Consider the following 13767-nt stretch of genomic DNA (forward strand, 5'->3'; position numbering starts at 1 on the left):
GGGGGTTGATGAGAAGCTTGATATTGGGTCCATTTAGCAAACATGTAATGGGGCAAAGGAGGGAAGAGAGACAAGGGTGGTGTTGGATTTGTGAGGAAAGAGGGTTAAGAGAGAAGTGGGAGATGGGTAGTTTACCAGAGGCTAGGGAGAAGGGTATTTTGCAATCTAGAGGAGAGGGTTTCTTGACTAAGAAGACAAGGTCAAGAGGGGTTAAGAAGACAAGGCCTCAAGTCATAGGATATTTTCGCAAAGATTTGTTTGAGAAAGCGGATTGGGTATATCTTGGCTCTCAATCTTTAAAAAAAAGAGGTTATGAATGAAGAGGTGGCTAGAAAAAAAAGGTTATGAACGAAGAGGTAGCTAGAAAAAGAGCTTTCTCTAATAATAAACCTTATGAGTTTGAAAAGGAGAGTGCTTATTTTTTGCAAGCTTCTAATTTGGAGCTTTCATAGAGAATTTAGAGCTTTTTTATCATGATGCTAGTTTTTCATTGTAGCACCCAAAACAACATCTTTTTCAACACACTAATAATCATAATACACCAATACACTTGGATTAAAGACATCAATCCTAATATACTCTTTATTATTATCCCCATAACAAACCATTTTAAAGTACACTATAATATATACGGAGGATTGCCACTAGCTAGTGATTATGGTTAGCAATTAAATGCTACAAACCATTGTTCTAAGTGTTTTTCAAGAGGCTTGTGTAGTATGCTTTGTTAAATTAGTATATAGAAGACCAAGATACTACCTTTCCATTGAGCAAGTGCAAAATACTAAGATTCAAAAATTAGAATCTTCATGCATCTACCACGTAGAAGGAGAAGACCTTGGACTACACAACTTGTAGTAGTCTAATCGGTCCCTCTATCGTGTCATTCACAACCAAATCCTTAATTTATACAATGTGAGTGTCTTAAACAAAATACATTGCTAGGAGATACTATGTAAAGGGACTCTAATTGGTACTCTATTGTGTCATTCATAACCAAGCTTTTCTTCTATACTATAGAAGTTCACTTTAAGTTCTCCTCGCTATGCACTAGATTGTGAGTCTATCAAAAAAAGCTACATTGCTAGGAACTAGTATGTAAAGGGAATTATTGACTTCGAAGGGAGGCACTTAGAAATTGAGAGGAGAGAGCAAGCATTGTTAACAAGAGAGAAGTGTATGGAATTATTTTTATTGTTTCTATCTTCATCTCCATCTACACTCTTTATTTATTTTGACTCCTCTCTAACAAGATGCACAAATGGGAGATGTCACTCATCTAAATAACACATATGATGGATAGATGGGGGAGAAAACTTTCCTTGATGCTACATACCCTTACTAAAACTACTCAATTACTTCAAGTTACCTACAAAGTGGTAAACACATTGAAGAGAGCACACAACCCTTACAAAAAGGGGGAGCCCTTCACCGTTAACTATTTTTATTTGTATCCATTCACATATGAGCTGTCATAATAACTAATCTCTAATTCTCCTAAATGATTTTCTCATCATTTAATATGGGGAAGTACCAGGGGAGAAAAAGCTAGAATATTGGTTAAGCTGGCAGACCTACCACAGTAGGGATCCAAAGGACGAAAAATAGGGATCCAAACAGGGGGCCATCTGCAAAAGATCAATGTGAAACAATGGGCTTAAAAGACCCTAAGGTTCAACCCATTAAGACTTCCAAAATGCTAAGGTTCCAAAATTCAAAGGTTGTGCCCAAAGGTCAAACTCTAGGGAAATTGGATGCTTTGTGTGCTTAAGTCCTGCATAGGAGGGGATGAGCCCAAGAAGTAGGGGATGAGAGAGAAACACAAAAACACACTCACAAGCTTCCTTTGTACACAAGGGGAAAGAGGGACACATGTCAGCTCCCTAGCCCAGATGTCCACAAGGTGTACTCAAATCCTATTGGGTGGCCTTGGAGGTGGACCAATGAGAATTAGGCTAGAGTAAATCTAGTTTAATAAATTTAAAATCACTTAGTAAAGAACCAATAAGAATTTATCTCTCTAGAAGACCATTGGACAGTCTCCTAAGGGGTCCAATGAGCATTCAACAGCCCAATGGCTTGCCTGATTCCTATTGGCCAAGAGACAAAGGGGTCCAATGAGAGTTTAATTGCATTAATTAATTAGCAAAATCTCTTACAAAAGGGGAAAGGGGGACACATGTCAGAAGGCTATCACTTATGCTGCTTAATTTCCATTGGCTAGGCTTCGGGAGGTCCGTTAGGGTTGCAGCATGAGCAAATAGAAAGAGGGGTCGACCAAGAGAGAGAGGGGGCTTATTTTTCAAAGGCATTATCACTTACACACTCACACAATCTCATGTGTGGAGAAAGAAGACTCTCTCTCTCTCTCTCTCTCTCTCTCTCTCTCTCTCTCTCTCTCTCTCTCCCCCCCCCCCCCCCCCCCCCCCCCCCCCCCCTTCTCAAGCTTTAATAAAAAGCTTACCACCTACTCCAAGCTTGTGAGAAGGGAGGCCTACACCAACAACGCTTGGCTTTGTGATGCAAATCCAACCAAGAGCCAAGCTTCAATGCATGATCATCTCCTATACCATGCTAATTACTAAGCTAAGCTATGCTAATATGAGTGATTATGTGAGGAGGTGTACATCTTGCTCATAAGAATACTCCTTCTTCCTCTTAATCTAGTCTCATACCCCACTAGCTCTCACCATCTTTGAAGGTGTGTGAGGTCTTGGGTCTGAGACCGTGAGGGAATTGATGTTGTGTTTGATAAGTGTTTTTCTTAGTTCATGAAGTTTCCATCTTCATTACACTAGCTAGTAATGAAGGAGCACAAAGAATTGTATTGTGAAATGTCTCTCTTGATGGGAGAAACCATAATACAAAGCCTTTTGGAGGGGACACCGGCTCCATGTAATCCGGTCCTCAACTATTGTCAGTAGCTTAATTTTGCTCTCTTTTGAAATATTGTTCATGCTATCTAACTAGGTGTTATACTTTTTGTTGTTGTCTCCAGCCAAGCACTCTTGTTATTCTCATTAGGAATCTATTCTAATGAAATGCTCACTATGTTCATGCTATTTTCCGCTACACACAAGTTACTTGGCCATTAAATGTTACATGAGCATTCACTCAACAAGAAGATCAAGCACATTTGACACCAATATCCTAGGGAGGCTCCACATTGATAGTTAGTTGATTATTTTAAGACGTAGAGAAAGACAATGGATTTATAATTTGATCGTTACCATAAGAAAACATACATGTGGATCCAAAAAGAGTGCCCAATAATGTGATTGGGAAAGTAAAATCTCATTAGAAATAATTCATTGCAGTTATCTTTCACTAGTGTCCTAGAGTTCACATAGTCTATTGATTCTTCTTACATGTGATATCAAACTTTGTTTTTTTTCATTTGTTGTAGCTCTAACACAAGCCTTGCAAATGAGTAATGTGATTTTTACATAGTGGACTCCCCAGGGATATTTATACATTTGAAACTATAATTTACATATGCTGCGTTAGCTCAAAAGAACTAAATCTTACTTTAGCTACACCTTCTAGGGCATACTTTGAAAGCAATGCATTCTAAAATGAGATATTGTAATAGCAAATTCTCCCTAAGGTATTAGAGGCATAAAAAAGGCACACATATATACAAGAGCACTACAGAGTGTCACACCTAATTTAAATCTCTGCCTAGTGTGACACCCATTATTGATGCAATATAGACATCATCCTTGTCACATTGTTTACAAAAGGACAGCTTGCACCACTTGAAATACACAGCTTGGGCAAGTGCAAGAATAGCCTTGTTATAGGAAACTAGAGAGACACTTTAATAGAACCATCTTAGAATCTTATAAAAAATTGTAAATCATAAATTTTTGAGTGTGTAAATTTGTTTTGATTAAGTGAAGACATGCTGCTCAAGACTACCTCAAAATTATTTATTGTGTAGGCACCATTTAATTTGGCCATAAAGTTTTCGTATAACAAGCACTATGAGAAAAAAGAACAAATTTTACATTGTAGAAACAATCCCAAGAGACCCAAGAAATATAAAGCACAAGTGTTGAACTTAAAAGAATGGTATTCCAAACTTTGCTCATGGTATATGAAGCCTTGGCTTTTAATTATTCATACAACAATAGCTCACATGCCAATGGCTTGAATGTAGATAGTCTAGAAGCTTATAGAAGAATAACATTTTTAATGTTTGAGTGATGTAACTGGTAAGTGTTGAGCTCAAAGACTGGTTTTTAAGATCTAGGTCAAAACAATTTGGCTTCCAGATCTTCATATAGGAAGAGCTCACAAACAAGACGGGACAATTTAAGAGTTTATAGAAAAAGAGTTCACAGACTGGATACTTATAATAAGATTATAAATCAAGGTGTAGTACTGAAGGTTTTGATTGCAACAAAAGTTTTCTAGCTAGGCACCTTTGCATCATTGGCTACTTGTTTAGGGGTACTTTCAATCTTACCATTGTGGTGCTAGATTCTTTGCTATTCTGCTATCAAATTCTTTTATATATGTGTTGTGTAGTACCAATGCCATACTCATTGGCTCTTCCACAACTATCCAATTTCAAATATTCGCACTCACAAGTATCAACCCCTTTCTTGAAGGTTTCCAAGGTCAAAAACATGAGAGGATTGTGCTAAATTTGGTAAAATCATTATCTACCGTATCAAGCTCAAAATTGAAGATTGTGTAGAGTTGTGCGGACAATCTTTCATCTCTCAATGACATATTGAGTGAAAAACTCTTCTTCCAAAATTATGGAACCAAAATGGTTAAGAAAAACACGAAACTTCCCAAAATATCGCTCAAAATTTAAAAGTTCTCAAAATACTCTTTATCAATTTTAATGCATTGCTCCAAGTTTTGTGTCTTTTTGATAGTAGAGATCCATCCTTAAGGAGTCTTTTTGGGAAATTTTGGAAAAATACAAGGGGTATTGTGAGAATGTTTGGAATTTGAGGGGTATTTCACGAAATTTTCTTTGCGATTAGTCTCCAAACATTAGAAAAATATGTTTCCGTTGGTCTTCTTGGAATCAGTCTCATAATTTTGAAAAAAAAGTTTTTGACTCCGTGCATGGTTGATAGCTCGCAATCCGTCCACGCGCGCGCAAACGGACTGTGAGCTCTTTCCCTACACAATCTTCAATTTTTTAGGGTATTTTGGTAACTTTTTTGATAGAAAATCGACACAATCAGAGGAAACTTGAGACTCCCCTACAACATGTCAATATTTTAAGGCTATTTGGTAACTTTTTTGAGAGCAAATTGATAGTCGTGGCAATGAGAGGAAACGTGAGATCCTTAGCAGAGATCCTTAGCAGAGCTGGCAGACCGTCTGCGCGCGCGGACGGATTGTGAGCTCTTAAACATGCTAGTAGCTAGAGCAGACATTGTAGATAGCTGTTGGCAGGGTGGTGATGCTAGCAACTAGAGGCCGAGTAGCTACTCGTGTTACACTTACAGATGACGAGACCAAGGCTCCTGCTACACAGCATTATGGCAAGGTGATAAACGGGGGGAGTTGACGTTGTCGACAACACAAACCCCACCCCCATCCTCTGGAGATGTGATTCCCTCGCTCAAAATCTGTAGAACACTCAAAATCTGTTGTGCCTATGGACAGTCCCACAGGCAGTGCCACTGAGTCTCCAAGGGATGCCCGCAACATGGGCAAGTAAGAGGATGGACACTATAGACTAGCCTTGTAACCACTGTCAATCCCTAGTGAGCGAATAACCACTGGAAGGTGGAGATCCTACGGGTCTACCAGCCAGTCCAAAGCCGATGCCAGAAATCGGGGAGAAACTCCTGAGAAGGCCCTACTGGCACTAGTGCTCTGAGGCTGCTGGTATAGCTGGCCGTCGAGCTATGGGATGCAAAGAAAATATGACCTTGACATCTACAAGGTACACCAGAGTATTCTTGCAACTCTGGAAAAGTTGGAATGCTCGTGCATACAACGAAGCTGCCAAGGTGCTAACCTTCGTCAAGGGTGAATGGTAGCAAGTAAATTGCTTGATAAGATCTAGAAGGTGATAACAAATGAAGCTCAGAGTTTATGTAACATTTTCTATGGCAACATCGGATTGCAATAGCAGCTTATTGAATGTTTAGACTCTAAGACACGATCTGAGAGCTGATAGAAACACACATTTAATCAGATTAACATGTAAGTCTATGGTGAATTGCATTTGGAAGTTGGAAGAGACAAAGTGATGTTCACAATGAATTGATAGACAAGGAAGTAGTGATTCTCCCTCCTATCTTGATTCATCTTTATGGGTTCACATCGTTGGGCGGTGGCAAAGGACTTGGGCGTCGATGGTCCAGAGTTCGCTACCAACACAGTTGGTGCATGTGAACAGGCCCTCTGAATCCAGTCTTTCTTTGATTGCCTTCAATCTATTATAATGCTGCCCATAGAAAGCATCTTGCCAGTTGGGCTCATTCACATCAACCTCATTCAAGTAGCATCCAGATCCTGGACTCAAATCCCTTAGCAGCCCATTCATTTGAGTGAGAGTCTGGGTGTCCACTATGCTCTCTCCCTCACCCCACGAGTTCACTAGCACCACATGCCACAGGGCTGCTCAAAATGCCGGGTTCACACTGTTTGTCCCATTCTGTGCATCAGTTGCCCCACTTAGACTTGCATAGTGCCGGAGAACATCCTTGGCAAAACCTGGAGATCGGCCAAGCCGCCAGAGCATGTCTTGTCTGGCCATTTTTTCGCCGTATTGGCCAGACGAGACATCCTCTTGTCCGGCCACATTGTTGTGGTGGCCGGGCAAGACATCTTTGTTGTCTTGTCCTTCCACATTGTCACCCAAGAGTGCTTGTTCACCGGACAAAACATGGGTGTGGGGCCCATCTTTCCCGGCCACAATGGTAGATGTGGCTTGTCCACGCGTGTCCGGGCCATGCATGTCATCCACACTCTGACCAAGTTTGTTGAGCAAGTTGAGCCTATCTTGTCCAGCAGTAACTGCTTGTCCACCCACCAAATGACCTACTATTTGTCCCACTCCAGTAGAGAGTATCTTCATAAAAGCTTGACCTATCTGGGCTGCTTGCCCCTGCAAAACTCTTTGTGGGAGCAACCTTGATGTGAGCACCGTATTCAAGCCGCTAGGGTCAGAGCATATCCCCGGATTCGCGCTGCAAAGCACCTTGTTGTGCCAAGTGCCAAAGGATGGGAATGTATTGATGGACATATTCACCACAATGTCATTTGGATACTGTGAGGTGAAATTTATGAGAGATTGGAAGCTATCTTGTGCTATGGACGTGTTGCAGTTGTACTGAAAGAAGGGGGTGCCTAAGACATCTGCCTTAAAAGGGTCATGCCAGACCCACTATCCTGGATCGCACTGAAGCCACACTAAGGGTTTGGTGTCGTAAACTCGAATCCTCCACACTCCTCCAAGGTCTGTAGGATCCGGATCAATCAAACACTTCCAAGCAATCGCAGCCACTACCTGGATCCTCTCAAAAGCACACTGTGACCCCATTGGGGACTCTGCCACCCGTTGAAGTATGCCCTCTGCCTTAACCTCAAAGAACAGGCAATCCCCATCCTTTGAGCAATCTCTAGCTGCAATCAGGATCTCCAACTACATCAACGTACCCATCCATCTCGGGACTTGGGGCTCAAAAGGAGTCTGCCACTCCTTTGTGAGAGCGTCCTGGATGTCCTCTCTCATGGCTAGCCCTCCTCTGTAGTGTCCTACACTCTAGTTGTATCTCCTCAAGCAAGCTGTAAGAAGTCCGGCACTCTCCAAAGCTCCGCGTCCGGACAGCCGCCAAGGGGCCCAAAGAAAGGCAAGAACGGGAGCCAAGCATGTGCCCCTACTCTATTTGCATCGTGGGGTTTCAGACTAAAGGCTGGCGATATTGCTCCTATAACGGCGTTCAAGAAGCTACATCGTTCATCAAGGAGGAGCGCGCGTGTTCAAGAAGCTGCAATCAACACCCAAACACCTATAAACACATGCACAGGTTCATACAAGTACAGGCCTAGCATTGCAAGTTCATACAAAGAATGCAGGATTTTATATGGCACATGCGGTGTCGTGTCTTGCGTGTGTGCCCACGCAAGCGCGCTTTCATGCAAACACATCTAGAAGAAAATCAATGTCCTAACAACTTTGCAAATCGTTGAATGCAGATGGACGCTGAGGTCAAAAATACTAGACGCTAAATGCAGATGGACGGAGAGATCAATCACGACTTTGCAGATCGCTGAATGCAATGGACCAACATCTCTTTGTAGTCTAGAAAAACATGATTCAAAAAAATTAGTGTTGTGGATGACATGTGCATGTGCAGGATGGATTTGTGGGGGATGATGCACCAAGAGCAGTGGTTCCGAGCATTGTGGGGTGGCCAAGACATGCTGGTATAATGGTCGGCTTGGGGCAAAAGGATGCTTATGTGGGGATGAGGCACAATCCAAGAGAGGTACTCTGACACTCAAGTACCCAATTTACCATGGCATTGTCAGAAACTGGGATGATATGAAAAAATTGTGGCACCACACTTTCGTAGCATCGGAGGAGCACGTTGTCCTCCTCACAGAAGCTCCCCTTAATCCAAAGGTGAACCGTGAGAAGATGACACAAATCATGTTCGACACTTTCTATGTTCCGGCCATGTATGTTGCAATCCAGGTAGTCTTTTCGCTCTATGCGAGAGGACATACTACAGGTAATCCCTCTCTCCCAATTTCTTCCATGGTTTTAGCATACAAACATGAATCAGATGTTAATTTCAAACATAAGATTGCTACAGTGGCTTCTAATGCATATGGCATTACCATTTACTGAATGTTCTATATGAGTAACCAGGAATTGTGTTGGACTTTGGAGACGGGGTGACCCACGCGGTGCCCATCTATGAAGGGTATGCCTCTACACACTTTCTTCTGAAATGCATGTCTCCACACACACACACACACACACACAGACACACATACACACAATGATCTATGTAAATGCATGTCCATCCATGCAGCTATGCCCTTCCGCATGCAATCTTGCGGCTGGACTTGGTTTGAAGGAATCCATGTCCATGTCGTAGTTGTGCACAAAATTTTAACTGGAAGTACATATGGCACAATGGTATCTATAGAGTGGGCGATGGAAGAGCTATTGTGTGCCCCAAAATCAAAGTTGGCTAGTTAAGTTTCAAGAGGAAATAATTGCACTGGTACAATGGGGGTAGAAAGTGGAGGAATCCCATTTTAATAGCCTGGCATACCTGCAAGCATTTGTTAAAAAAGTTTTGAGGCTACACCCACAAGTGCCACTGCTACTACCGCATTTGGCTAGGGATCCGAGTGGGATTGCCGGCTTTTCCTTGCCAAGAGAGATCCTCCTTTTTGTGAATGTGAGGGCAATTGGCAAAGATGAAATCTTGTGGGAAGTAGCCCATGAGTTCAAGCGTGAGAGGTTCTTGGTTGGTGTTCATCCAATGATGTGGGGATCTTTGGAGAACAAAGCTATATAATTTGGTTGCTTATACCTTTTGAGAGAGTCCGTAGAGGATGACGAGGTAACCATTTAGTTGTTACCATGATAAGCCTTGTCATTGCCAATCTTTTGCATTGTTTTCATTAGCATCCCTCTTGTTTTAGCATCCTAGAAGGTGAGGTCATGCGGATGTCTAATTCTTGGTCTAATTTCATGCTGGCAAAGACATATTATTTTTAGCGACACCTGCCATCTGCTACAAAAACTTTAGTAGTCTTGTTTTACATGTATCTATTCTTTCAACAAAAAAACATGTCGAGGGAAAATAACTATCCTATGCACGGTTAGCTTCAACACAAGGGTAAGTATTCAAGTCGTTAGTTCTTTCCTTTGATCTATGGATAGGATAATAAGAGGCTCAATAGATCCCAAAACTCTGTTGCGAACTTGCCTAGAATAACCACTTCTTTGTAGTCTTGTCCACGTGCTCCACTCCCGCCTTTGTGCACCATTATGCCCTCTAATAGCAGGCCCACAACAATTGAATTACCTAACACGTGGTTGCCCATATTTTCCTACTCATGAATCACTGATCTGTGCCTTCATCTACTTTCATACATGACAATCTCCTTTGCCATCCTTCTTTTATTCAGCTAATAATACTCGTCATCGCAAGCTTCCCTAGCCACCTTCATTAGCATTGCAAGATCACACACACACACACACACACACACACACACACACACACACACACACACACACACACACACACACATATACACACACACACACATATACATTCTCTCTCTCTCTCTCTCTCTCTCTCTCTCTCTCTCTCTCTCTCTCTCTCTCTCTCTCTCTCTCTCAGAACTAGAATGCTTCTTCAAGGATTTGTCTCCATGGATTTTATTTTTTGAGACTTCCACTTTTGGTGACCAAAGTATCCTCCAATCTAGAAACCCTTCACATGTTTTGAGTAATGATGAATGGTTTTGTGACAGACTGAGCCTCTAAAAAAACAAGCTCCTCAAATGAGCATCATGATCTAAGACACATACAACCTAATGATACCTTTGCATGCGTATCTACACCATCAAGATCCGATACACATTTGCTAAAAGTTACGAGTTCAAATATTAGTTCTCATTGACTTTCACACATATCCAGATCACATAATAAAATCTACCATATTCACCTTCTTTGGGCCTAGTCAAAAACTTCTCCCTATGAAAAAGTTCTGGGTGATCCTCCTAATTCTTTTAATGTTGAACAATGTTTGAACCCCTCCACTATTGACCATTGTTCTCTTGTATGACTCAAATGTTCTTGCCACGATGTTAGATGCAATATCAGGCACATAGATGGCCTACACAGAATTGCTCCAAAGGAACCAATCAATTATTGCCCAATAACGTGCTCAAAGACCTACAAAGGCCATATTCTTACAATAAATGGTAAAGTGAACAACCCAAAAACCATGGTTGCAAAGCATGTAACCCAAAGAGTCCATAGTGTAGCACGTGTAAGCTTAGACGAGGCAAATCCCATTTAGTGATTCGAGAGTGATAACAAGACAACCCTCTGAAGGTGAGGAAATGCCTCACATGCCAAAATAGAGGCATTATATGGACTTACAAGAGTGATTGCTCGGGGGGTTCACTATATCTCTAGAGATCTTGCATATCATGTGCGTTCAAGAGGTATTTATAAAACCCCCTATTCTAAATTTTTTAGATTATAGAGACCCTTTATGTACCACTTTTCTCAATAAAAAGACCCCTTATGTACCAAAATTTTCACTTTTTCAATTTAAAATACCCTTCTATATGTATATTTTCTGTAAGTTCATAGGAGAAATTAACCCCTTCTTGACTCTCTCTCTCTCTCTCTCTCTATATATATATATATATATATATATATATATATATATATATATATATATATATATATATATATATATATCTATTTATCTATACATCATTCAAGCTCCATTGACTATCATTCTCCTCACATTTTTCATAGGTAGTACTCAATTAGCTTCCCCTCCCACTTATGAAAATTGTTTTTTTGAGCATGCAATGGAAAAAGCTCTTTTTGTTTGAAAAAATCTCTAAAATAAAAGCTCACAAATTTATTATCCCCTGAAAAGGATAATGGATGATTTTTGGTGACTAGGGTGCCATGAGATCCAAGGGTGATAATTAAAAGCATTGAGTACCTTTTGATGGCAAAGTAAATCTAAGACTCCATTTTGGTGAAACCTAGAGCCTTTGAAGAATTCTAAATCTAGGATGGTAGCTTTGTGGGAGGATGTGCTCCCTAAGCAAGCCTCCAAAATTATCCAAGAGAAGAGAAAGGGTTTGAAGAGAATCTAACCAAATACCAAAGACATCATTGATGTAGTGAATATAGAAAGCTAGAAGAGGGTGGTTAATGAGAGTATCTGAGGCTTCACGATGGCAAATGAATAAACAAGCATAGACCACCACAAAATTAGAACCCACTGCATTATGCCCTTTGGATTGACCAATGCTCCAACAACATTCCAACGGCTCATGAGTCACGCATTCTAGGAATATCTCCGAGATTTCTTGGAGTATGTATGGATGACTTGTGTATACACTCTGATAGACAAGATCAACGTACTGAGCATCTGAAGCTAATCTTCAAGAAATGTAGAGTCTTTAGAATGTGCCTAAACCCAAAAAAAAAGTGTATTCATGGTACGCCAAGGTAAGATTCTAGGGCACATTGTATCAAAAAATGGCATATCCACATAATTTGAAAAGATAACACTGATTGTTGAATTGTCAAGGCCAAGGAACACAAAACAGGTTTAAGGCTTTATGGGACATTCTAGGTATTATTGAAGATTTATCTACATGTACGTTTGTAATAGCTAGACCACTTTACGACCTTATCACACTTTTCATTTGGCTGGATGAATGAAAGGAATCATTTATAAAACTTAAGGAGTGTGTAACAAGAGCACTGATTCTCAAATCATCGAATTGGAATGTGATCTTTTATGTACATATAGATGCATCAAATTTTGCAAAAGGGGCAATTCTAGCACAACCAGTGAGAAAAACACTATACCACCACAGAGTGGGAGGGACTGGGCATGATTTATGATGTCAAGAAATTATACTACTATTTATTAGCAAATAAAGTTGTCTTTTTCACAGATCACCACGTACTTTTATACTTGGTAAACAAGTCGTGCAGCACAAGACAGATAGTAAGATGGTCTATTATCTTACTTGAATTTGATTTCATGGCTGTTGTGGAAAAGGGAACAAAACACCAGAGGGCAAACCATTTGTCTCACGTTTTGAGTGGAGAAGTGCCAATAGGTGTGGAAGATTATCTTCTAGATGCGTATCTATTCAACATTGAAATGATTCCAAAATGGAGTGAGGATCTAGAACCACTAATGACCATCGGGCAACTTGATATCCCTCTTCCACTCAAAGAGAAGAAAGATCTTGTTCGAAGGGTAGCACCCTTCACCATGCTTGTACGACAGATATACCATTTGGGTCTTGACGGAGTCTTATGTCTATGCATAAAAACCTTTGAGAAGCTCCACTATCTGTTGAGTGCTCATATAACTATTGGAGATATCCATATGGCTAGGAACCAGACCACGAAAAGAGTTCTTTGGTCAGGAGTATGGTGGCCAACTTTAAAAGTTGGCTGGGAACCAGACCATGAAAAGAGTTCTTTGGTCAAGATTGTGGTGGCCTACTTTAAAAGCTGAAGTTTATGCCTTCGTATGAAATTGTCTTGAATGTAGAGCCTGACCACCTAAACCCCACGCAACACTATTTCAAGTTTCAATAGCACCACAATGGAGCAAGTGCATAATTGACTACTTAGAGCAATGATTGTTACCCAGAAAAGTGATTCAAACTCAGAGAAAGGCTGCATGTTTTCTTTATGAATATATATTTACCAATTATGGGATATTGATTGAAATTGTAAGTGATAGGGGAACACACTTCCTAAATGAAGTAATCCACTACCTACTCAACAAGTTCATGGTTATACACAAGAAGTCAGCCCCCTATCATCCACAAGCTAACATGTAAGCCAAGAGCACAAACAAGATGCTATGTATCGTGCTTACAAAGATTGTTGGCAACTCATGCATAGATTGGGAAATGAAGCTTAACGAAGCCTTATGGGCATATAGGGTGGCCTACAAGATGGCATTGGGAACAATGCCATTCAATACGGTCTTTGGCCTAGATGCCATCATACCAATTGAATTCCTCAAT

At 40.7% G+C, this 13767-nt stretch overlaps 1 protein-coding gene and 1 pseudogene across 1 annotated transcript; one reads left to right on the forward strand and one right to left on the reverse strand.

The window, feature by feature from the left end:
- Positions 1-6298: 6298 nt before the first annotated feature.
- On the reverse strand, positions 6299-7525 carry LOC147457653 (uncharacterized; annotated as a pseudogene).
- A 656-nt stretch (positions 7526-8181) lies between these two features.
- On the forward strand, positions 8182-9069 carry LOC147457654 (actin-85C-like). The gene is made up of 5 exons (XM_086513629.1): positions 8182-8193; positions 8343-8412; positions 8562-8720; positions 8861-8915; positions 9027-9069. The coding sequence occupies exons 1-5, from the start codon at positions 8182-8184 to the stop codon at positions 9067-9069; spliced, it is 339 nt and encodes a 112-aa protein (XP_086369755.1).
- The last annotated feature ends 4698 nt before the right edge of the window (positions 9070-13767 follow it).

The sequence above is a fragment of the Adiantum capillus-veneris genome, chromosome 5 (genome assembly GCF_014529385.1).
Source record: "Adiantum capillus-veneris isolate H3 chromosome 5, ASM1452938v2, whole genome shotgun sequence".
Classification (NCBI taxonomy): domain Eukaryota; kingdom Viridiplantae; phylum Streptophyta; class Polypodiopsida; order Polypodiales; family Pteridaceae; genus Adiantum; species Adiantum capillus-veneris.